This window comes from Conger conger, chromosome 1 (assembly GCF_963514075.1).
Source record: "Conger conger chromosome 1, fConCon1.1, whole genome shotgun sequence".
NCBI lineage: Eukaryota > Metazoa > Chordata > Actinopteri > Anguilliformes > Congridae > Conger > Conger conger.
In genome coordinates this window covers 19,858,430-19,883,834 of record NC_083760.1, presented here as the reverse complement: position 1 = coordinate 19,883,834, position 25,405 = coordinate 19,858,430, and the positions used below count along the sequence as shown (strand labels likewise).

The following is a 25,405-nucleotide window of genomic DNA, read 5'->3' as shown; positions in this document are numbered from 1 at the left end:
GTTTCTGAAGAAAAAAAAGTCTCATTTTTTTTAGGTAGTTAAAAACTGGTTTAATACCAGACATTACCTGCCATTGTTCTTACTTTTACTTTACTGGCATTTAGTAAATGTAACAAACGCTTCCCTTTAACTGTGTCACGATGTTGACTTCCGCGGGTAAGTGGTAAGCTTGTTCCAATGAATACTTGTTGGTATAATTGGCTGGTGCTTATCCAGTCATTTCTGAGTGGCCTACAGTTACGCTTTTAGGGATCAAGCATCAGTGTCATGTCTTCTGAGTCACATGGTCAGGAATGAACCCGGGCCTTAGCAATGCTGCTCGGTAAGATGGGTGAAAATGAAAGGAAGAACGGCTGTGCCTCTGGGAAAAGCGATGCCTGTAAGGGGCAGTAGCGGCCAAACTCTGGGTGGTTTCATTTGAGGCTAATTTGTAGCTGCCGGGCTGCCAGCTCCCGTCTGTGCAGAGCCCAGATCAGGGGTCCCAGCCTGGCGGCTCGCCACGCCCAGCACCGTGACTTGGCTGTGATTTACCTTTAGAGTAGAAAAGGCCGGGAATATCTGCTGAGAGGAACTCTGGGATTCCTGGCTCTGCTGGAAGTCACCCACTTCCACACAGATCTGGCGGGTGGATTACCACAGAGATGCCGACGGGGCCCCTTTGTACTTTGAATCATGATTTAGGGCAGCCTACCCCAACCCCCCGCCCCAGCCCTCCTGACCCCCCAATTCAATTTGCACGCACTACGAGCCACTGGCGCAGGGCACCGTCAGGATACGTTTCGGGAAGGGGAGGTGTAATTCTGTTTCCTCTGTTGTAATTTGGACGGGCTTTGTGTGTTTAGCTTTTTCAGGGATATGAAAGCTGAAGGATCGGCACCTAAACAGAAACATCTGATGAGTGTATGTTTCAGGGAGAGAGAATCTTGGAACCATGCGAGCAGATGGGCTCACACTACAGACGCAAGTTGTGTAATATGGCCTCGGCAGCCACACAATTGCTGGGGAGATAGATGGTATCGCCGGGGTTTCGGCTAGCAATGAGTGTGGCTGTACTGCAGGAAATGTGAACTCATTAACCAAAGCAGGAAAACACCACAATCTAGTAATGGGCAGCAACATAAGTATATTTTGTGTTTCAGGGGGCCATAAAAAAATGTTTAAAGTGACAACTATCACTGATGGTGTATCCGCTTACACTTTAAAACTTACTTCTCAGGACAATTTCCTCAGCATAAGAGGTTGGGTGTGGCTAGAAGGTAATAGTGCAGTGAACTAAGACTATAATGCGGCCAAGCAATGAGAATGTACTGTGGTATCCATAACTATCTGAAAGTAGTGCTTTGCATGTCTGACAGGACTGTCTGAAACATGGAAAAAAATATGGACCAATGGATCAATATTTGACTAGCAAAAGCAGAACGGTGCACGAAAAGAGGCATCTTGAGAAGATAGAAAATAAGGTGAAAGAGCAGCTGAAAAATAATAATGAAACCAGCATAACTGCTATTCATAATAAATATGACAACTAAAAACATCAATACAAAGTGTAACCAATTACCCTTACAATAGTTTGATGCTAGTCTAAAGGCGTCTACTGGTCAACTTTTTATATATTACACTGCTTTCAGCATGCATTCTACCTGCATACATGTGTGGAATGTGTCTCTAATTTACATCAACAGGGAACACCAAAGCAGTATTCAGGGGGAAAAAAGTAATATTACTTAAACATTTTTTGTGGAGCAGAGTGAAGGGGTGTTTTGTTGAAGGCCTCGTCTTGTTTCACGAGGGGATGCTGTACCTTGGAACAGAGCCCCAAACACACAACTCACAGAGCAATCATTCTAACCACCCCAATTATTACTGAGAGACTTCAAAGAATCACTTTTCATCACGTGAAGCCGCACCGTCCACATAAAACCCAATGTTTACTATTCCCGAGGATGACTGACCATCCCCAAGTATGCAAAATGCCGTCTCTGGTGAAACTTCAGACACGAATGTGATTTCTTTACCCGCAAATATCGTTTTGGGAGAGACAATCTGTGGTTTTGGGTTGTTCAAAAGACAAAATACTCTGCACAGATGAAATGTAACCATTTAATAAAGAGTGATATTGCATAAGGGAAAACAATTCATTTGCTCTTGGCTGCAATTTAGGGCACCAAAACAAGTTTTATTTTCTGTTTAGAAATAACCAGAACAGTGCTGACAGATGGTAATTAAATGACAGCAGCCATGGGACCAACTACAACTGAATAGCCCTTTTTCTTAAAAGACTCAAACTCTTTTGAAGTCTGCAAAGAGTTGAAGTTACATTGAGATCCTGAATTAGACTGTGAACTTTGCTTTAAACCCTTGTTTTGGAATAAAAACTGAATTTAGCACAGTGACCGTTAATAAACCATAGTGGAATCATCGTCAACCATACCACCAAATACCTACCAGGTAAGTACTTCAATCAGACGACAGCAGAGGGTCTATCAGCGGTGAACCTGATCGTTTACGGTTAAGGCTGAACACACACAACATGAGGCTGGCTTTATTGAACTAAAGCTCAGCAGCGATAGTGTCTGTGTGGGAGACCGGCGCTAGGACCGGGCTGCCTCCTCTTCATCCTCCCGCTGCATCTCCTCGATCAGCCGCTGTCTCTCGGCCGCTTGCCTCATCCTCATCAGCACCACACTCTCGTAGTCGCGCTCAGTGCTCAGGGATCCCTGCAGGGGGCAGCAGAGAGACATTCGTTAGAGAGCCAACTCAGGACCCACGCCCCCGATGTATCTCACGGAATGGGATCCACGCATTTACACACGAGTAATAGCATCAGTCACCGTTCACTAAGGATTCGACCGCTATTATTCTTAGCGAAGACCGCGGTATCTCCGGGAATCACATCCTCAAAAAGTCTCTCAGTGGTTTCCACCGAGGAGATTTCATGGCACGAGAAACCAACCGGGGCGAGACTTGTAGCCATGGACCCGAGCGTCTGTTCGTATGGATTTGATTCTGAAACAGATGTGCCTCTCCTGGTACCGTCTCAATTACCCGGCTCCGAAAGCCACGCATTAACTAATCAGGCAAATCTCCGGTAGCCTCAGAGGACCTTGGAGTAGTGTGGGCATACGAAATGAGCCACAGCGCGGACCCGCTTTCCCGAAATGTGTCCTCATCCGCTTCGCTTTGTTGAACTGCGAGACTGGGAGTGCGGGAGAACTGCAGTGTTCAGCCCAGGGCCCAGGCTGCTCTTAGGCACATTGCTGATGTCAGGCCCCAACAGCAGCTATCTGTCTTAGGATCCCTGTGGGAGAGGGAGAGGGAGAGAGGCCTCAGGCCTGGCGGCTCCCACCGCTGTGTCTTTGGCCTGGACCGGGGCCTCCGAGTCAGGGGTGCCTTTTACACAGCCTGCTGTAGCTGATCTCACTTCTTTACTCGCAAGAGACTCCACAAAATTGCATTGTGCAAGGCATGGATTTTTGACAACATATCGCTGTTAATTATTTGCTGCAATAAGAGGCTACAGTACATTTTGCATATAAGCTGTCATGCAGAATACATTCGCATGTAATAACAATATTTCCTGTCCAAAGCACTGTAGGCAAAAGAAAACTGTAGGGCACTTTTCACAACATAAAATAAGCGCACGTAGATGATTTTAGATTTCAGATGTACGCCACATGCAGCGAACGTGTTCTTCTACAGCAGGGTAGAAAAAGAAGGAATGTGGATGACAGACAATACGTGCAAAACGCATGGTGTGAGACACTGACAAAATTAGTCTCTCGTCCGAGCTCATTAAACTCAAGGCAAGGCCTTCTGGGTAATCGCCTCATGTACAGGGATTCCCTCAATGTGGAGAGGAGCTGGTGTGAGTCAACCTCTGTCCAGCGTCTAATCGGGGCTGTACGGAACAGAAGTGCCCCAGATTCTGTGTGCCCGTGTTATGTGGTTTCTATGACAGCGAAGCGCAGCCTGAAAATAAAGAGGCAAGCCCAGTGCAGTCCCGCAGCCCTTAATCCAGACAGGGGGACACACTCAGTCTGGAGAATAAACTATTGTTTTAGGGGATTATACGGAGGAAGTCCCCTGTGCCAAAGAAGTGTCTTCCTAACAAGACGGTAAGCATAGAGCAGCATCCGTTGCTCTGTGTGTGTGTGTGTGTGTGTGTGCGTGTGTGTGAGGTGAAGCATCTGGAAGAGATAATGGGGACTCCAGTATCCGTCTGTAAGCGTGAGAGGGGAATGGGGGGGGGAGAGGAGAGACGGTGCAGTGTACTCCCCCGTCCAGTTTCTGGAAGAAGGGCTGTGATTATCATTCCAGCTATGTGAGCTCAAGTCCCTGTCCGATGTATAACCATGAAACATCACGCGAGCGGAATTAAGCAAACAAACAACCGCTATACCTTGCATTAAGCAAAAACAAAATGTACTGCCCGGCAGAAGGAAACGGTCTTCACTTTCTGCAAATGTACATCTACTGCATTCTGACCTCTACTGGAGACTCTCAGCACTGCATATGTGGATGATTAAAAACAAGCAAAAATTAGCATTATTGACCATTTTCTTACGATTTTTTATGACAAAATTATTGCTTTGCTACTTAAGGCAATGGCTATGATTGGCATGCAGGCCACATAGGCAGCAGTCCTTCGGATTCTGCGTCTCCGTAAGAGAACAAGGAGTTCTGAATTTCTGTATGTTTACACTAGGACTCGGAACTGTACTGTCCTCTCAGGTCTACTTTTGCACTTGATCTTGTGATTGATTTGCACTTTGTTGTACGTCGCTCTGGATAAATGCCACGTAATGTAATAATGTAAAAGAACAAAAAAAACCTACAAAGCAGTTCAGCCTGTGCTTCATGAAGCGGTTAGTGGGGGACAAACGAGCCGGAGCAGCCATGGGTCCGGAGACCACAGAACAGAGACAATGAGGCCTGCAAAGCCACAGAGGAAGGTTGAGGGATGGCGGAGGCCCGGGCGCCGTAAACTACAGGGGCCCAGTCGGGTGAGTAAGACGTCAGGCATCAGTCACTGCCTGGGGGCTCACATCATTCCCCGGCACAGCCGGAGCTCCCATGACATCATCCCATCCTGTGCTGTGTGTCACAGCCACACACAGGACTTCTCACAGGTGTTTGCGTGTGTTCTCCAGGCACATACCGTCACCCCGCGCTACACATCTGTACACGTGTGTGTTTAGAGATGTGTATCTTTTTATTTTTCTTTGGTGGTTGGTGGGGATGGGGGGGGGGGGGGGGGTTAGTGTTGCCACTAGTCCCGTAATTGCAGAATAAAATGTTGCGTTCCTTATTAAATCAATACGATGGAGTAGGCAATTTGTTGTGTATTTTCCTACGCAAAGTTCCATACACAGACAGTCTTTCACAATAGTGAGAATGACATAGTCATGAATAGGTACTCATTAGTTTCACGTGAAACGGTTGAGACGCGGCATCAGTCGTAGCAGGCGATGCTGCAAGCACTGCTCTGCTGCGTACAGGCGTTCATCAACACGTTTCAGAGGTGCGAACGTTGTCCATCCTTCCACAGTAACCTTTCAAATGTGTTCATCAAAACCTTCGAAGGGGTGGCTGTCCTTCCTCTTCTCCACTGAATGTGGCAGCCCTCGGGGGAACGCGAGCAGACGTGGCATGTAACGGCAGATTTAAAAACATCCTGATGAGACTGTTTGGTCTCTCTTCCCTCTTTAGCTCCTCTGACATGGTGTTGAAAGAGAGAGACGGCCTTCCCTCCGCTCATCCTTCCTGTTCATAAATCTTCCGCGTGCTGACACTAATGACCGCAGCGTGTGTGTGTGTGTGTGCGGCCCGCCTGCCCGTCGAAGCCACGTGTGACTCTTCAGCGTCTCATTTCCCTTCTGTCTGACCTGCCAGTCAGCCGACAGCCCTCGTTAGCCTAGCGCTGGGAATCTAGACTTGTGTACCGAAATGGTAAACAAGCACCCTTTAAACAATGCCTGGGAAAGGATGAAAAGAACTGGATCTGGTTAGACAACGTTCAGCCCGCTCTCCATTGAAGTGCTTTTAAGTTCTCCTTTTCAAGTTGACCCAAAAGAACACGAGAGAGGGAGAGAGACAGAGAGAGAGAGGGAGGGAGGGAGGGAGAGCGAGCGAGACAGACAGAGGGAGTGAATTTGAGGGGGACATCCTGTTCTCTTTCTGCATCTGCTCAAGTGGAGGGTTGGGATCTGTTTGTTTGAAAAAGGCTGTCACAGAAAGCAGCAGAATACAAAGCGAGGAGCTCCTTCCCTTCAATTCCTTAACATGGAGGTGCAGAGGAAAACCATCAGCTATGGTGGCTGGGAGCAAAATTGTCAGACAAACGGCTCTTAAACAATCACAGAGCTTGTGTTTATGGATGCTCTGCAGGCAGGAACGCCTCAACAGAAACCAGCCGTTACAGACCTTCTGGGCCGACGCCAATCTGGGCGTTGTAGTTTTGCAGGATCACTGCACCTCTGAGTTGAGGCAGCCTTTTGAATGAGAACTCAAGCTAGCCTCCAACACTGTAGCAAGTCCAATAGCATGCTGCCCTTGGATCACGTTCACAAATTCTCCTGAACTGTACCACAGTTCCTCAAACACTGGAGACATTTTGCACATCATCACATTTGCACATAATCTGCAAAGATTAACTGGACTGATACCAGCAAAGTGGAGGTTGCGACACTGCTATAGTGGCACTGCTTGTATAGTTTTAAATGGTTACGTTGCAGTTTAGAGTGGCCCGTCTCTCGGCCGTTTGTGTCAGCAGGGTGTGGAGCGAGTGATTTATGTGTGCCAAACACTTATTTAGACATCATTAGAAGTGCGATTTCTGCAGGTCGATGCCCAGGCTCGCTCTTGAACTCAAATAAACATGTAGAGGGGGAACACACTTTGCCAGAACACAGAGTGAAACTGATCTAAAAAGAATGTTCTGGATCGTAACATGGTCCAACATCATGTGAGACTGAAGCAGATGTGCAAGTACTCAGGGCCCAGGTCAGAGAGCTGGCCTGTCTTTGTCATGGCAACATAAATATTATGCCACAATACTATATTTCAAATTATTCACTGTTTATCTCTAAGTGGTTAACTGAAATGTAAACGTACAATGTGGATGAATGATGAACACAGAAAAATTGATTGACTGAATGTATTTGGGGAAAAAACGCCATGGCAGCTTCAATATGTTTACTTAAAAAGTGTTTTCGCTTATTTTAAAAAGTAATATTGTGAATTCCTCTATAAGTTTGCCACTGTTTATGTCCACACTTGAATCCCACCTTCATTGCTTGAAAAAAACATTTAAAAGGGACAAAGACAGGTGCCCACAGGAACAGTGTTACTAATAAGAGTAATAAGGAGAACAGGTGAGAGAAAAACCTTTTATTTTACCCTCTACCTTTACTGAATTAAAGTTTTATATGGGAATACTGGATAGAACAGGACACATAAATGCCACCTGAAACTAAAATTACTCATTTTGATTTAATAGTTAGTATAATAATTCTTGGTAATTTAGATAAAAGTAAACCAGCCGGGTAGCTACAGCATTCCCAGATATGTAAAAACAGAAGAGGGGGAACACACCCTAAAGCAGTAATCAGACAAAAGACTTGCATTAGGGTGGGGCACTGGCATGAAAGACAACTGTTGTCAAGGTTACAAAAACAGGATGTTCACGTTCTGCTTTTCATACGACTGCTCAGAGATAATGCATTATAGGCTCTACTGCGGCAGCTAAATCTGCTGTCTATGCCCATTCACACAGAGGTCTAGCCAATTAGTTTAAAACTGTTCATCTGCAAGTGGTTCAACCCTGTTGCACCCTTAGATAACTTGACTACAATTTGGTCAAACCTGTTCCTTTTCTTGCTAGTAAATAGACAATGAATCTCCTGCCATCTAAACTACACTGGAAGCCATTCCTCACCCATCCCACTCCATCCGACCCATGCATGCCTAATATTAAGTGTGCCATACCATTAAATCTGCTCATGTTCTACAAGAGAGAGGATGTGCTGCACTTCAAAATAAGAATAAAAAGTTAGAAATGTTCCACATTACACTACAATCAAGGCAGAAGAGGATGGAAAAACAAGTCTTCTCTTAAATACTTGTATGGACTGATTGGATACATTTAGATATTTTAACACTTAAAGGTGCTATAATGTCTACTTCTGCAGTTTGGCCTTATGTATCTATGTATGCATCTGCACTGTTAGTGTGGTGGTGCCAGTTATTAATTGATAGTCACTGTTAATGTGGTTGTTAGTCCCTGTTCATGTGGTGGTGCCAGTTGTGAATTAACAGTCACTGTTAGTGTGGTGGTGCCAGTTGTGAATTATTAGTCACTGTTAGTGTGGTGGTGCCAGTTGTGAATTATTAGTCACCGTTAGTGTGGTGGTGCCAGTTAATTTATAGCCACTGTTAGTGTGGTGGTGCCAGTTGTGAATTATTAGTCACTGTTAGTGTGGTGGTGCCAGTTGTTAATTTATAGCCAATGTTAGTGTAGTTGATAGTCAATGTTAGTGTGGTTGTGCCAGTTGTTAATTTATAGCCACTGTTAGTGTGGTGGTGCCAGTTGTGAATTGATAGCCACTGTTAGTGTGGTGGTGCCAGTTGTGAATTAATAGTCACTGTTAGTGTGGTGGTACGAGTTGTTAATTGATAGGTACTGTTAGTGTGGTGGTGCCAGTGGCAGTTATGTGACTGTTCCTAATGCGGGTGTCTGCTCGTGATAAATGTTCGGGCTCCTAGTTGTGCAATGAGTCCTTATCAAATGAACACATTGAACAAACAGCAGATGGAATGTGGACCCTCCTCGTGATGTTTACTTTACGGCCCTGGCCTTCAAAGAAATCAAAATATTGAGCCCTTAATTTAATAATTGCAAATAATTTGGCGGCAGGAGGTACTGGAAGGTAAACATTCTCAGACTTCCACACTCCCGTGTCAGAGAACACACACGCGATAAGGAGCCACCTCTGAAGAACCACTATGTTCAATGGTTTTACACAAACCAGCTGTTTAAAAATATAGAGACGAAGATAACGGCAAAGCAACATTGTGGTGTAGTTGGTATGCTGGAAAAGTCTCTAGTCCAGTGCGATGAATAATGAAAATATGAAAATATTCAGCATGACAATTATGTTTACTAAATGCACAAAATCTTTCCCTGAAATCCATAAAAAATGATTTTATTTTATTTTAAAAGCTTGAAAAGTACTGAATGAAGCAGATTCTATACAAAACTTCCTAGCCCAGAACTGAAAATTTCAAACATCTCCCTGAAAAATGGTTTCCTTTTTTGGTTGTTTAATTTTCCTTTCCTTTTATTATTCTGTCTTGCATAGAAAATCGGTTTTCTTTGTATGGTCGAGGAACTGGTCTGCAAGATCTCTCCACTGCAGAGAACATGATGCCTTCACTAGATACACATTGGTTAAAATGTTTATTTTCATGTACCTAACATATAATCAAAGAACATGAATGTGAATGTACTGTAGAGTGGGTGGGTTTTGCCGACATACTTGAAATAACACAGAAAATTATGTGAGGAGGGTATATTTGTAACTGATATGTCTCAAACAGTTACTTTTATACATCTTCTGCCAAAAGGTAAAATACATTCAAAAATATAATGGTAAAAAAAAAAAAGCAAGGTATACTTCAAAGGTGATTTTTGTCAAAGCAACATGTGCTAGGTATTGTACATTTCACTATCATTGTGGAATCCCTCATTTGTCAGTTACTGAATCTCATAATCAGCCTGCATGACTGACTGTGGTGCTAAAATTAAATTCAATAACTGACCAACAAAGTGTGTTAACAAACAAAATCTGTCCAGGAGGAAGCCTGGGAGAGTGCAATAATAAGAAAAAGGTACATAAACCAGGAAAAAGAAACAAAATAATCAAATAAAGCAAATTCAACTCATGTGTAGACTAACATGATTAAATGTACTGTATTTCTAGATGGCTTAAGAGGCATTTGGATGCAGTTAATGCAAGCCTTCATGGTGAAGGCTGAACCAAACGATTTGTCTATGTTTTGCCTTTTTTTAAAGGACTGTTTGAGTTTATATCAATCACTCTATAAGGAGCCTCACAACAATGAGTTCCAAATGATTGGGATATTACATGTGGCTAGCTTGTTGAAGGTTTATTTAATATGCTTGAGGTTTTTGATGGAGCAATGGTTTGTTATGCAAGAGAGCTTCAGCAAAGCCACCTCCTTCCTACCAAGAGTAATACTCCCAGACAGAGCACTTTACAGACAGACAGGAGCTGTCCTACACATTATGAAACCAGCTTTAAGGCCTATGCTGAACATGGATGGAGAAGCAGACAATAGACACATTTGCACATTAAAAAAACCGAAATTAGCATTAAAGCTGGTAAAAGATCCGTTTACATTACTTTTAATAATGTTAAGACTTTGATCGATTCCATTAAATCATTATAATGAAGCAGACGACTTTACACATGATGGAAAATAAACTGAATGTCAATAACGATATTACTTGTTAGTTTACAGTATGTTTTGTGTAAATGTATCACTGGTGCCAATAATTCTGGAGCCCAGTGTATCTCTTTCAAGTGACCAACTCAAACCATCTTTTCATACATCTTACGTTTACTACTAACCGGAGTGGGCCAGAGCCGCAGCACTTGTAATTACACCCAGCATAAAATCTGAAATGAACAGACAAGCATGGAAATTCCTCTGTGGCTGGACTCAGATGCTGAAAAGAGAGCCTTTGTGCAGTCCCAGGTATGCGAGGTCCCCATTGGACCATCTCAGCTGGTTCTGCAGCAGCACAGGACACTGGCTCTATCCTATCACACTGACCCCTCTTCACAGGGCAGGACAGAGCGAGCCCTGTTCCCTCAGAGCCCTGGCTCTTTCTGAGGGAAAGCTGGGGAAGCATTGACGCTCTGGAGGGCCACCTTCCACAGGCTCCCAGACATGTTTACTGTGGATGTTTATTCTGCCATTAGTCAAGGAGCTGAGCACATGATTATGAGAGAGGCCTGGTTGCGGTCTGACATGGTATTTGAACACACCTTGACATCAAATATCAATTTTTCATATGCTGCCAGTTCTCAGTCACCTTGATGGGAGTCAGAAATTATTTTTGTAGAATGTATGAATTGATCTCCCAGGCCTGACCACTGACAGAGGACTGAAAAAAATATGTATCTTTTTCTCTTTTTTTACCTACAGTGGAATTTCAGCTAAACTGTTTCTTACCACTACACAGGAATCCATGCAAATACCCAACAATGACTACATACAGCAAAATGTTCAATTCCTTTAGATCAGACAAGCACGCTATAAGAACTAACCACACAACAAGAGCAATGATGAGCATAAACACAAACCTCAAATTTTATTTTCAAAAAGTAATTCAAAATGGTATCTGGAAACACTTTCACCAGTGCAGCAACAGACAGCATAGCATCCTAGGTTTCTGGAGGGTGCATACCATACCAAACCACAAAACCAGGGATGGTCTGAGAAGGGTGCAGAAAAACACAGTTGAAAAACACATCCTTGTAGAAGGAATCCAGGCTAGAGCAATCAACCCAGCAGCCTAAAGGAAGCAATTCTACTTCATATACCATACCAACTGACAGGGACACCAACTGCTCACTTAAAGTGAATGGGGAAAAAATAACATTTGTACTGAGACCAGTTGAGAACACGAGGTGCTCTGACAGTACAACTGTCAGAGCAGACTCAGGAAAAGGAGGGGCTGACTTTGTTTATTGGACAAAACTGAAAGGACTCCATCAGAAAAGCTTCATCTTTGGGATGAATCAACATCCACCTAGTGCCCTCAAATATTTGATTCAAAAGACTCAGAGAGGCATTAGAAATGAGAAAATGCCTTTACATTTTTAGAGTGCTTTCACTATTGGACACTTTTAGCAGACACAGATGCAGATGTAGAGCAACTTACATAGTTTACATATTTTGCATACAACTAGATATTTTCATGAAGTCAGGTTACGTACCACGCTCAAGGCTATAACAGCAGTGCCCCACCTGATAATGGAACTTGTAACCTCTCAAGCCCAGTTATACAGGCCCATATTGCTACACTATCGCCCCATTGTTGAGATGAGCAATATTTTCTGCCGCCAGGACTGTGCAGAATGTAAAAATCACTTGAGTGAGGAGCAGCAATGCGTAACAGACTATCCCAAGACTTGTGCTGCTGGCCTGAGATAACTTCTAGCCTCTGCATACAAGCGGCATTCTGGGGTGAGCCGTGTGGTTTATTCAGACACGTAAGGAGAGTTGAGGCCATCACAAAAGTTCCTGGCCTGCCAGACACAGCCCGAGAGTGTGAGAAGCAGACACGCAAAGGGCTCACCACAGACCAGATACAGACGGGCGACTAAAATAAATAACATGAAATATGATTTTAATATTTCAGGAGGGAGACACAGGTTAAACAAGTAGAGGAATTTTCTGGAGTCTTAAATCACCTGGGGAATTTATTTCCTGATATAATGTTTTACCAGACACCCTGTCGTATATCATGCAGCTTCTATGATCTAGAAAACATTCAAACGCTATATTTGAAACAACCTTTCTATGTACACAATTACAAATGCACAAGACGACTGGAAAAACATTGTGAAATCTTTGCACGGCTTGAAAAAGGCCAAAGTTAATAATTCATTTTAAAATACAAGATTTTTTGATAACCTACTGAAAGACTCATTCAAAACATCCTCTCTTCCCCTATCACCAGGCATACTCAGAGCTACCAGGAAAACAAACTTTATTTATATAAAAAAAAAAAAAAAAAAAAATTACGAGAAAAGCAGCAGCAGCAGCTCAACCTGAGTGTGCGTAGGTGTGAGAAACTAAACGACAGTTCGCCAGCCCAGTTTCACAATTCTGATGACCGTAAAGCACATGTCTGTGCCTGCACCTCTGCCTTTGTTTCTGTAATACAGTCTCCCTTTCAGTGCGCAATGCCGTGCCTGCCTGTCCGCCTGTCCGTGTGTAATACGGTGTCTTTATTCTCCATTCACTGGGAATGTGCTGCTTTGGCTCGCCGTTTGCGAGTTCAGCCAAGCCCAAAGAGCACAGGAAATGTGCAGCAGGAAGACAATGACATGGAGATTAGGAATCATTTAACCCTCTTGCCCATTGCCCCCTGCTTTAACTCCAGGCTGCACAAGCCTTTTGCTTTTCTAACAAGAATGTGCTTTGCTCTCCCACTCTCTCCCTGGCCTGGAACAGGACAGTAAATCAGTATGAAATGACTGCCTGCATTCCACCCTCTCACCCAGGTAACAGGTGACCCCATAGTCTGCTGTGGGGGTGGGGGGGAGGTGTACCAGAAGAAATTCTGGGAATGCTTGTCAGACTGGGGGGAGGGGGGGGTGTCCGTTATGTTTTTTCCCAACAACCCTCGACTTCCACATTGAGTAACAGCACTCCACCTGCTTGTTTGATTCCTCTACGTCCATCTTCAAGAGTCGTTGTAAAATGGGACTTATGGTATAAGTGACGTGGACTGAGACACTTTGAACGCTGGGTGGACCCGGCGGCTGCTGACTAAGGAAGTTGACTCAAAGGCGGTGCGGGGTTTGAGGAATACGCTTTCAAAGGCGGGAGGGATAAAGCGCTTAGCCAGTGTAGACCGACATCAGGTGAGCCGCAGCGTTTGTCATCAACAGCCGGAGCTTCACTTAGCGGCGGTGACTGTTACTGAGACACAGGTTGTGACACCATTTCAAATTTGGCAGTTTCTCTGTTCACGCAACAGTAGAACAAGCCCCATCACGTCAAGAGAAATGCTCTCAGCGTGTGCAGGTATCTGTCTGCTCCTGGCTTCCTGACAGACTCACCTGTAGGTACGGGAGAAGGACGCCTAATGCCGAGATTCAGGTAAGCTCTGGCGGATTGTGAATTTCTTTCACTGCGAAAACCGAAGTGGAATACCTTTCTAACGTACAGTGCTTCTTTCTGATGCCTGGACACACCTGTCTTGAACAGCGAGTAAGGATCTTTTACTGAAATGGGTAGACCAGTATGCTAACCCTCCTCTTGACAGAACTTTGTAAATCTCAATTGATGTTTATGGGCTTTGTTGGGAAGCAAAGTCCTTTATCTGGTGATTTTAAAAAGTACTTTTAGTACGGCTCATGAAACATTGTTATTGTACCCGAACTACACGTAATGCTCCTCCCCTGTGCAACTTACTTGTTTGGAAAGGAATGCTTCTGCTTCCACGCTCTCCCATCTCCTGCTGCTACAAGAGCCGATAAAACCTTTATTGGCTAACGAAACATGCTTTCTGCAATGCGCTACAAATGTTTATGAGTGAGTGCTTCAAGTCACGAATAGGGGTCTAATGTAGGCAAACTTGTAACTCTATAAAACAGCCATAAAACAGTGTTTTAAAAAGGGGATTGTCCACTTTAAGGTAACAAACTAGATTATGCTCAATTATACTCAATAGAATAAGTACTGCACAAATGTCATGCGATATAGCAAAACAACTGGAAAGGTTTTTTAACTTTGATGAGTCGTATGCACATACTATGTTCAAGAACATTCACTATCAGTAATATACTTAAACCACATTCATTTATCTATGAACTGATTACAATTGGCGTGTCATGTGACTTTATAGTTGGTTTATGGGTTGTTATGTGTTTTTTGGTTGATCAGAGAAAAGATACACTTGTTGAAGTGTAAATGTTAAATACATTCAGAAAACAATGCCACCGTTTTTTAACTTCATATCTCACTAACATTATGTAATGGTGTCAGATAACAATGAGTCAATCCGCAAAATCTGTGACAAAAGCGATGTTTTGTATGCTTTCAACCAACTGATAGTGTAAGTTAAGATTTATCTGACCAATTCCCCATTTATATTTCAGCAACAATTCCTAGCACTAAAAACAGAAACACAGGAATATGCAACTATAGCTAGTAAGAAATGTGGCAGCACCAGTCCGAACAAGCTTTGATTGCAAGACTATGAGCTCACCTTGCTCATCTAATTAAATATAAGCTGCGATAAGACCAATAGAATCTGGCGAAAGAACAAAAGGAAAGGGGTTTAAAGGTTGCATAAAATAATCAGTTACTTATTCATGACGCACTTTACAGGTGAAGTTATCTTGTGCCACAATCCATGCCTCCATGTTAACCCCTTAAGTAGCACCCCTTTTCTGAAAACAAGCTTGAATATGACATACCCAAAATAAAATGCTTACTATTCTTGAACCATTTTGACAAGACAAAATCCTGGTATCTTGTGAAAGGTAACCCTTTGGGATTTACTCTAGAATTACTCAAGGTATTGCTAAATCAAAGTTACAGAAGCTCTTACACAGCGGAAGTGGAAGATGCATTTCTGTTTTTGACCAGATACAGATTATTGTGGTGGTGCCTGCCGCACTTATAAACATGAAGATTCCACTGTTAAAATAACAATAACAATTAAACAACACAATAAATGCAAAAACCCCCACACCAGCCTATCCCTGGGTTAAGGGGGTTAAAGCTATGACTCCTGGACATATGACCTCTGGACAACCAAAAACTACAGGAAAGTTCAGTTCTGTGCAACAGAAAGTGCTGGAAAATAGCACATTCTTTTCTTTCCTTTAACATACCAATGACTCAAACACAGGAATGGCTGTAGTTTTATCAAGAAGCATGTACTGCATTAATGTGTGTCCTGTACATCAGACTACAAAATGTAACACTTCCCATATAAAAACAGCTCTGTAGCTCTTAATCACCTTTCGCATTGCTTTGGAACATGTGCCGAATTATCATCCCTGATCCAAGAGATGACTAAAAGCAATAGCCAGCAGTTGAAGGGAACAGGTGCATTCATTAAAGAATGGGCGCTTATTCGCAGGCATCCTTGGCCACAGCCAGGGTTTGCATCTGGAGACGGATAGCAGCAGAAACAAATACAATTCCTTCACTTTAAAGTATGCAAAGGTCAACAATCAGATCAGCTAGCTTTCATGTGTTGAAGAAAAATCGCCTTTCGTGCCAGAACTTTTAACAAAACCATGAAAGGTAAAATATTCCAAAATTGTAAGCTCATAAATTTTGTTTGTTTGCTTGCTTTTCCCTCACTAGTGCTGCCCCAGGTACGATGGACCTCGGTTTCTGAGCTACCCCCTTTCCACTAACTTCTGTCCTCGGAGGTAACCGAGTCGCTGGCCGAGCATCCGAAGATGCCCTTTAAAAACTCTCTTTACCGCAAGGCCAGCTTCGCGCGCTGGTCCAGGAAGCAGCCGAAGAGGCGGGAGCTGGTGTCAGTCAACATGATCAGCCTACCGCTGGGCGACTTCCGCCACTTGGCTCACATTGGGGCGCAAGCCTGCCACGACAGCTTCGGAGACCTGTCCTTCCTCAAGAGCGGCCACAGCCTCTTCCGACAGAGCTCCCAGAGCGAGCAGAACCTCTTCCTGGCCTGCGCGCCGCCGCCCAAGCCTCCCCGCCTCAACCTGGAGGAGACAGACGCCCAGACCGGCCCCGCCTGGGAAGGCCAGCGCTACCCCAGCCAGAGGCAGAAGAAGTGTAGTTCCATGCCCCTGCTGGACTGCGACGAGGGAGACGAGCTGGCCCCGGAGGCGGGGAGCGGCAGCACAGGACGGTACAGTTACAGCTCCGGCCGTGACGCAGAGTCTCTGCAGACCTGCCCGGAGGAGCCCCCGGGCAGGGAGGACGACTCTGCTTTCACCCTGGACCTGGACTTAGGTCCGTCCATCCTCGACGATGTCCTACAAGTGATGGATAAGCTCCACCAGTGAAACAGCCAGCATTCCCATCTAGTTAGCACTTCCATTATCTAACGGGTACTCGCAAGAGTGACGTGACAGAAAAGGCAGAGGAACAACCACACACCACAACCATATGTAATCTTTTTTTGAACTGCAAGAATGTTCTTGGATGCCTGTCCTTTGGCTTTATTGACAAGAGCCACCAGAGGAGTTAAATTGAAGTGTTATCTCACTGCTTTGTGGCCAAACAGAGAATGCGCAATAGACAATGAGACAACAGCCACAGAGCAGTCAACTGTGGAGTCTGTTTTTTTTGACATCCCTCTGTCAATCGGTTTATATCATTGTACAGATAGTAGAGGCAGCAGTTATAACTTACTGTTATGTCTATGTTCCTTCCGTTTCTGGAGGGTATTTTTGAACAATGGGACACAAAACACATTTGGGTATGGTCTTATTGTATTCATGTGTGTGCATACCAATATTTTTGTGCTTCATAAGGTATAATATACTTTGACAGGTTCTGCAAGAGCCACAATGTGTTCCTGTATTCCCTTTTTCTATGCATATTTATAGATATGGGTAAGGGTTTTATAAATATTCACGACAATAAACATTTTGAAATTCATAGTTTTTTGAAATGCTAATGCACCTCCTTCTGCAAAGCAAAAAATAAAAGGCAAACCTTCCAAAATTCCATAACCCGCTTTTAGTTTTCAATTAATAATACAACTACATACATATACACGGTCTAGCTGTCTAGGTAATTGTATGATTAAGGCACATTATACACAACGTGTATTATACAGACTCTGGGAAAACACTTCCATGGAGTAGTTTCAATGTTAAACCTCCCAAATCACACTTTAGGAGAGGTTGAATAAATACTTTTACTCAAAACATGAGACTGACTCAAAACAAATATTTTTACTAGAATTAAATTAAGGCAAAATAAATGACAAGCAAATTCCTTTTATATTCTTCCCTCCATGTAGCTGTAATAACTTTAAACATGCCAATTGTTCTGTTTGGTTTAATAGTAATACTGCAACTTCATTGTAATGTTAACATGAAATATTAGCTTAATTTTGAAATATGTCGAGTTCAACAACGCTACGGAGCATTGGCACTATTTAATTACACACGTAATGTACAATGTAGCGACACAACGGTGTGTCAGAAATGGTCACACAGTAGGTGGTTTCTAGATATGCATATTTCATGTAAATACAAATCTCATAAATACGTGAACCTGACTCAGCATATGAAAAGCATACGAATTTTGAAAGGTAATTTCCGTGCAGGTCTTCAGTACCCTCACCATTCACTACAGCAGGCTTCACTTTCTATTCCACATTTAGCAACAAGCCCACCAGAGAACCTCAATCGTGTCAAACCCTACTTATAGAGCTCAGCACCTCGACACATCTTTAACACATTTAGTGAAATCCAAGAATTGGGCTGAGGGGAAAAAATACAAGAGGGCAAATTATTCAGGGAGACCCAATCCATTAGCCCTGCCGGTTTCCAAAATATCCTCCACGTGACGTCTCGGGGTCCCTGTTACCGAACCTCAGTTTTCTGCCCCGCACGCATGCCAGTAGACCCCCCTCAGTGGCACACGAAGGCCTTGCCCTTACGCAAGAGCGCGGGGGAAAGCGCACGTCCCCCCCTCAGCTTTCACTAACAGAGCCGGAATGGTGCCGCGGCCCAAGCCGGCCCGCAGGTCCGGGCTGGAAAGCCGGTGCTGTTTTCTTAGCTGTAAATCTCGGGCCTCACTACCGAGTGTGCTACACAAGAGGCAAACAGCGAGGGTAAGGTGATACTTCCACATGTGCCCGGAGCCCGTGGGGTTGGGGAGCGGGGCCATTCATTACGAGCCGGCGCCTGATGAGGGTTTAAGCGCTACCTGCTGAACAAACACGCCCGCTGCCTGCCGCGCTCCCAGCCCGCCAACCCACCTGCCAGGAACGTCTGAAGACCGGCACGGCAGGGGGCCGTCCTGGGGGGGGAGGGGAGAGGGGGTTTGGGGAAGGCTGGGAGGGCCATATGTCGTAGGCTCCAGTTAAATGCTAATCAAGAGCTCCACTTATCAAGAGGTAACACTCGTAGATTTAAATTGAGATGGAAGGAAGGGAATGTATGGACACGTCAAAAGAGCAGTATTATTCTTAATAACATTGTTTTACTGACCTTCGAAAACCGCCCACAAAGACACGGGCCATTCGGCTACAGAGGCAAAAGGTGTAAATCAACAACAGCTAAAGAAATATCTTCAAGTGGGTTCGTCAAGTTAATCAATTCAGCAGGTTCCAAATTCTGCCTCCTGCTATTGATGTCCCTTATATGTGTATGACATGAGTCATTATGACATGAGTAATTATGATATTGCGATGGATAATTTAATAAATAATACTGACCAAACAAATCAGTCATTCCCTTATCTTCATCACTGAACTACTTCATGAAAATAATTTCTCAAGATACCCACTTAACAATGAGTAACGGTGATAACGTAACACCACAGATTACTGAAAATAGACAGTAGAAATACAGTATGTCAAATACCACGATGGTCAAACATCAAACACCCAGTGCTGCTGTTGCAGTCTTCTTTGGACCAATGAGAACAGAACTGAAAAGACAAGGATTCTATCTTTCTCTTCAGTGTCAAACTGATGTCGAAGCTATTACTCACCATCAAAAATATAAAAACATAGATAATACAAAGCGTGTAGCTATATAATGGGCACAGAGGATAAACACTAATACTTGAGATATGGTATATTTAAACAATAAATGTGAAACCTAACACCTAACAAATCAAAAGTGCTGAACCCCGTAGCTGAATATAGAATGTATATATACCACGACCTGGAGCGAGTTATTGCTTTTATAAAACGGTTACCAAACTTAATAATATAGTTATTATAGACACAATCCAATTAAAACTGTTCATTACAAGAATAATTTACAAGAAATTGTTGCCCCATATTAGCCAGGTGGTTGCTATGCAACGTTAGTAAACTGTAACTTTGTTCTGACAAACTCGCTAGCTTGTCAGCTTGTCAGCTTGCAAGCTACCGTGAGTGAGTAAACAAGAATTTATGCTGTTTTTGTTTGTTTGTACGTTCCCTGTTGCCATTGCAAGCACTGAAAAACTGTCCGATATTAGTGGGATCACGTTGTGTAGGTCTGCTCTGTTTTTCCGGTCCACCAAGTTTCGGTCACTCTAAAGCTCTTGCACTTCTGCCTGCTTACGGATACAAATCTCTCGCAAATACAGTCGGATAGTTTCCGAATCACGTGATGATTGTGAGGGAGAATATAACTGTGTCCCAGCTTGCTTGCTTTGAAATTCTGGAGGTGATTGACGTGCTAACGGGTTTCATTTTGACTTCAATGGCAGCTTAGCCGCGGAGTAATACTTGAAATAGAACTGTAAACAAGCATTTGAACGCACAGCCGTGGTATAGAGAAAGTGTATCACAGCTTTATATACTTTATCCGTTTGCAAAGATAAATACATACTGAATAATTTAGTACATTACCGAAGGGTACAACAGATTACAGGTTGAGCTAAGGACATACTGCAGCACTCAGCAGTGTAGCAGAATGGTTAAACAGGGCTGGTAACTCTACCATGATTGCCAGGTGTGGCCCTGCCATTGCACCCTCGAGCAAGGTACTTCAACACAACATCCAGCTATGTAAATGGATTATGGATTGCATTTAATAAGAAGCAAGCTTTGCGAGTCCCTCTGGTTAAATGCATGACATGAATAACAGCAATTGTGTGAGAGGTGTTATATAGTACCTCCTAAAATACCTGAGGACAAGTTGAATGACTGCAAAGTTGATGACAGACTTGCAAATTAACACACAGATGCTTGATAAAAGCGTATACACTGAGAAATAAAGGTACAATGGAGCCTGCAAGTACAATAATATTCTGTTTGGGCAATAATGAAGCGAGGGGTATGATTCTATGTACCAATTGGGTGCCACCCCAGTGATAAGATTTTGCACCTTCATCGGCAGTTATTCACCTTATTTACCTTTTTTTCTGAGTGTGTGTTCAGAACCCCCTTGATAACAAAGTAGTTGACTTCAAGTCTGAGTTGGCCCAGAATCTCACATGGTGTGATTAGAGATGGAGACCGAGACAGTGATCACAATCATTTCATGAATTCTCAGTATGTAAACAATGATAAAATCAAAGCATCCGTTTGTTGTCACGGCAGGATAAATAATGAAGTTTATCAAACCGATCCATATCCTCATTCCTGCATGAGAGATTTCCGTCTGAGAAACAATGGGATAAAAATGTAGAGAAGAACAAGATTGGTACTTCATGTCAAACAACAAACAATGTGGATGCACAGTATGGCTACATTTGGACAAAGGACAGACCACTTGTTTAGCAAGTTCTCTATACCTACGGTTAATAATGTATCATGTATTGTATCGTATTGTGTTGTAACATAATGGAAATGCACGTATCTCACCTCAAGATACAATCATCCGACTGAGCATCCTGGCAGAACGTAAAGAAAGCAACGAAAGGCTTTCAAAGTGAGGAGCAAGTGAATCAGGTTCTGCTTTCAATGGAAACACCAAAAACAGCCCCGCTTTCCTTTGTTTTTAAATTGGAATTTTTTAAGTTTTAGGTCTGATGTTCAAGAGGAAATAAAATCAGACAGACTGCACAGAAAATGTCCCTGTCCAACTCCGATGGGGAATCTGTCCCTGTCACTTTCACTACACAATTTTCCAAGAAGTTCCCGGGCCGGAGCAAACATCTGTCGGAGCTGCACAGCCGGGCTGCATAACCCAGTGCTGACTGCGTGTGGGTGTGGAGCATGTCTGCATCTGTATCAGCCTGGGAAAAATCACGTCCAATACAGCACTCACTATCAAACTGCTGGGAATGTGGAGCTTTCATGCAGATTAGATTTCTACTGTTTCCTGAGCCCTTTGATATCCCATTATTAGGCTGTCATACATTAACGTATTGAGATCGATACACAAGATGTACCATCAGGAGGTGTAGTGAGGACAACTTAAATTCCTGAAGGATGTGCCTTTCCAGTCTGCCCCTTGTCTTGCCGCTTTGTATATTTAAAATTGTATTCCATAAGTTTTCCCCACATATTATGTCTGCAGGAGAGGAAACCTGTTTCAGATCTAAATGTTTTTTGGGGTTTTTATTTTATTTTGTACCCTTGAATACATAAATATTCTTTCAAAAGCAGAGCCCAGATAAGCATAGCATATTTGACATATGTGCTCGTTCATTTGCTCTGTAAAAAAAACAAAAAAAAACTGTGTTGTTGAGGTGAGGGGACATCTTGTTCAAGTAACTTGTTAAAGTAACAACTTGTTCATTGTTCTACACTGCAATTACGGTATCACCACCATGCCCTTTTTATCCTGAATTGCGAAGTGCTCCACAGATAAGTCCGGAGAGAGAGCTACATACAGCAGCCCACCGATATTAGCCCAGTCAGCGATAATGTTCAACAGGGCCGCAGCGGAGGAACTCAGACTGAGCTTGTTTTTTTGGCCAGCGACTGCTTTGTTTTGTGTGGCGTGAGAGCACACCGAGTGCAGGGACCCTGGCTTTGGGCCCTATTCTTGTCTGATCCGGGCCCCCGTCGGCTCCTTCCTGGTCTCCTCGCCCTCTCCCGTTTCACTCGGTTCCGAAGCACGGCAGCCCACCCACAAAGCCTTGGCGGTCGCCATTCGGTCATCAGCAAACCGGTGGCGCAGATCCACAGGTGATCTCCACCACTTTCCCACAGCCAGAACCAGACTGGAGTTTTACGAGGAGGTGGGGGGGGGGGGGGGGGGGGGCGGAAGACATAACCTCTGGAAGGGCAGCCACCTACCCGATCACTTCCACTGCCGCCAGACTCAAATTGGCCTGACCCGTCCTTGGACCGCTACATATCATCATCAGCAGAATGGCAGCTTGCTCCCGGGTGCATTGGGAGTGTAAAAGTTATGCTTAACAAGCTCTGAAAAGCACAAGGCTGATGCGAAGAACAAAGAGACTGTAATTGAAAGACAAACTATCTTGGCCCAGCGCGACTGGCCAGAGATTTTAAAGAGTGACGTGCGCCGGCACATCTGGTACCACTTTCCACAAATTCCAACTTGCTATCATACGGGGAGAATACCGGGTACAAAAGTACAAAAAGATATATACATGTATTTTTCTAAGTTTGTTTTCTTTCCCAAAATTACTTTTTGAAATACGGATTAAAAAAATTTGGCAACCAAGGCAGTCCTATTGTGATTGCCTCCAACAAAGCAATGTATTGCTACTGGAAATATGTGGTCCGTTTTAGCCAAGATTTTCTTCGCAATTTCCAGTTCCTTAATCCAATATTTTCATGCATTTGAATTAGTAGGGACGAAACAAAACAACCGGGTTTTTTTTTTTTTGCTTTACAACTTCAAGTAATGAAATGAAAAACTGCAGTGATCTCCAATTACAGCTCTTAGCAAAAAATTATCAGAAGTAATTAAACTAAAAATGAAGTATTTGAATCTAAACATATAACTCAACCATCTGCAGGGCATAACTATTCTGAACTCTGTCCCTCTCTGCAAAAATCACAGTCAGTGGTTGAAACCTCGTGCACCCCACAGAGGGTCATCCATTCACCCCTCTCCTACCACACACCTGGACCGCTCGGCCCCAAAACCCCGCTGGGATCCCACACTCGAAATCCTTAAAACAACATTCGCTCCAGCCCGTTTTCTTCTCTTCTCCGTCCAAGTAAATCAGAGATAAATGAAATTATAATCACCACCTCCAATGACAGACGTCCCTTCACCCCCCATAAATACGCTTCTTACATCCACGAATGACCTCGCCAAGAAAGCTGAATATTGGCCATCCCTTATCTCCGCTCACAGAGTGCACTACAGCTGCAAAACAGCATGAGTCCTTTTTTTGTTTTCCGACTGCAAGTTTACTTTGGCGACTCTTTACCCTTCACTAAAGCTTGGACAAAAATATTACCGCAAGGGATTTCACAGTGGAAGGTACACCAGTCCCTGTGTACCAGAAGCTTTGCACTATGTTAAGTACTTCAGCCAAAGCCACAAGAGCAGAGGGCCCCAAAGTCCTGATTTAGTGCTCCATCCTTACCTGCTCTTGGAGCAAATACTCTCAAATTGTGGCTTGCTAAAATGCAAAGTCTTAAATCTAACATTGGGGACAAAGTGATTAATAGTGTACCAGGGTTGTGCAGGGGTGACTGTGCTGCAGGTGTGGCTGGGACAGATATCGCCCTGGAGACCACAGCTGGGAACCACAACTCCGGCAAGTACATATTTAGGAGCGGACATTTTGTCATAGCTGTTGCTAATCTTTAAAGCTTTAAGGCATCAAAGGTTCTAAAAAATGATGACAAAAGATCCATGTATTCACTCCTATTCAGTCTCACCCCATTTATAATTCAGACTATCGATAATGAATGACTATTTTATCTGTCTTACTTATTTGTCTTACTGCACCCTGCATGTTTAAAAATCAGCCTCAGGGTAGCGCAGTCCAGATTTATTTGCTGAGCAGAGCACGTGATCGTAAAACCACATTGCCAATTGTGTTGACATGAGCATCACCAATTGTTTTCTGCAACACAGGCCAGACAGACAATGACGCATTTACTGAAGGCAGCCATTATACCCAGTAACCAAGGTAACACTGCACCCGTTCTCACTTAGCATTGGGATGTTCAACAAAAGACTATGTACATCCTGAAGAATATCTGGAAAAGATTTTGTGTACACAAAACCGTTGCTTGTACCAGCTTAAATAACCGCTTCACATACATCAGAATAGAATGTGGGAGGCGAAAGGACAACTGTGGCAAAACAAAATTCCACCTGCGCAAATTCATCTGGTTCTTCTTAAATATCAGGAGAGAGTTTAGCAGGGGATGCACTGTAGACTATTTTCAGTCGCTGTAAATTCACCCTAGATGGGGCTTCTCTTGGGCAACGCAAAAGCCGTGGAGGGAGAGGAGCGGGAGTTCAGCTCAGCCGCGCTCTTCGTGACGTTCCTCCCGCCAGACGCCGGCCAGCGCGAGGCTGCCGGTACAGCACGCACTCCACACACGAACCCGCCGTCACGGCGGTAAATCAGACCCGATGCCGTGTAACCTAAAGCCCGGCCGCAGCTGCTGCGGGTCCCCAGCCTCTGGAGCCGCGTCTCCTCATTAAACGTGAAAGGAAAGAGAAGTGAGCTAATTCGCCCTCCCTGGGCTCGGCCGGTACGTCGCTACGCTAGCGCCGAGAATAGATTGATGAGGCTAAAAGCGTGTCTTTCTCCCCCGCTCCACGGCGAGCGCAGCTGGTGTGCGGAAGAGAGAGCTCCAGTGTTTTTGAGATCGGAGACTTGGACCTAGGTTCCCCTGTTCGACCCCGAGGCCAGGCACGGTACACCATTACTAATATCGCTGGATCCTATTATGTCATGAGAGGTCTGCTCGGAGCGAGGTCCTCTCGCAGAAGACTAATGCGAAAACTACCTTGTTATAATGGGGCTTTCCTTTTTTCTTCCTTGAAATACTTAAAAACAGATGGAGCTCCCCGCATTT

At 43.9% G+C, this 25,405-nt stretch overlaps 2 protein-coding genes across 4 annotated transcripts in view; one reads left to right on the top strand and one right to left on the bottom strand.

Annotated features, from left to right (window-relative positions):
- Window positions 1-2,086: 2,086 nt before the first annotated feature.
- dnajc17 (DnaJ (Hsp40) homolog, subfamily C, member 17) overlaps window positions 2,087-25,405 on the bottom strand; it is a 46,461-nt gene continuing 23,142 nt past the window's right edge. The window contains exon 11 of the mRNA XM_061217831.1: window positions 2,087-2,717. Coding sequence (XP_061073815.1) covers window positions 2,592-2,717 — 126 coding nt within the window. The 3' untranslated portion in view covers window positions 2,087-2,591. The remainder of the gene's footprint in view (window positions 2,718-25,405) is intronic.
- Window positions 3,988-17,492, top strand: LOC133108352 (cdc42 effector protein 3). Of its 3 annotated transcripts, none has more exons than XM_061217861.1 (2): window positions 3,988-4,115; window positions 16,144-17,492. In XM_061217861.1, exon 2 carries the CDS (start codon window positions 16,242-16,244, stop codon window positions 16,818-16,820), a length of 579 nt encoding a protein of 192 aa, XP_061073845.1. In that variant the 5' UTR covers window positions 3,988-4,115; window positions 16,144-16,241; the 3' UTR covers window positions 16,821-17,492. The 3 variants fall into 3 exon arrangements, with proteins under 3 accessions (XP_061073845.1, XP_061073828.1, XP_061073837.1); XM_061217844.1 differs by lacking the exon at window positions 3,988-4,115 and adding an exon at window positions 13,463-13,920; XM_061217853.1 differs by lacking the exon at window positions 3,988-4,115 and adding an exon at window positions 13,463-14,031.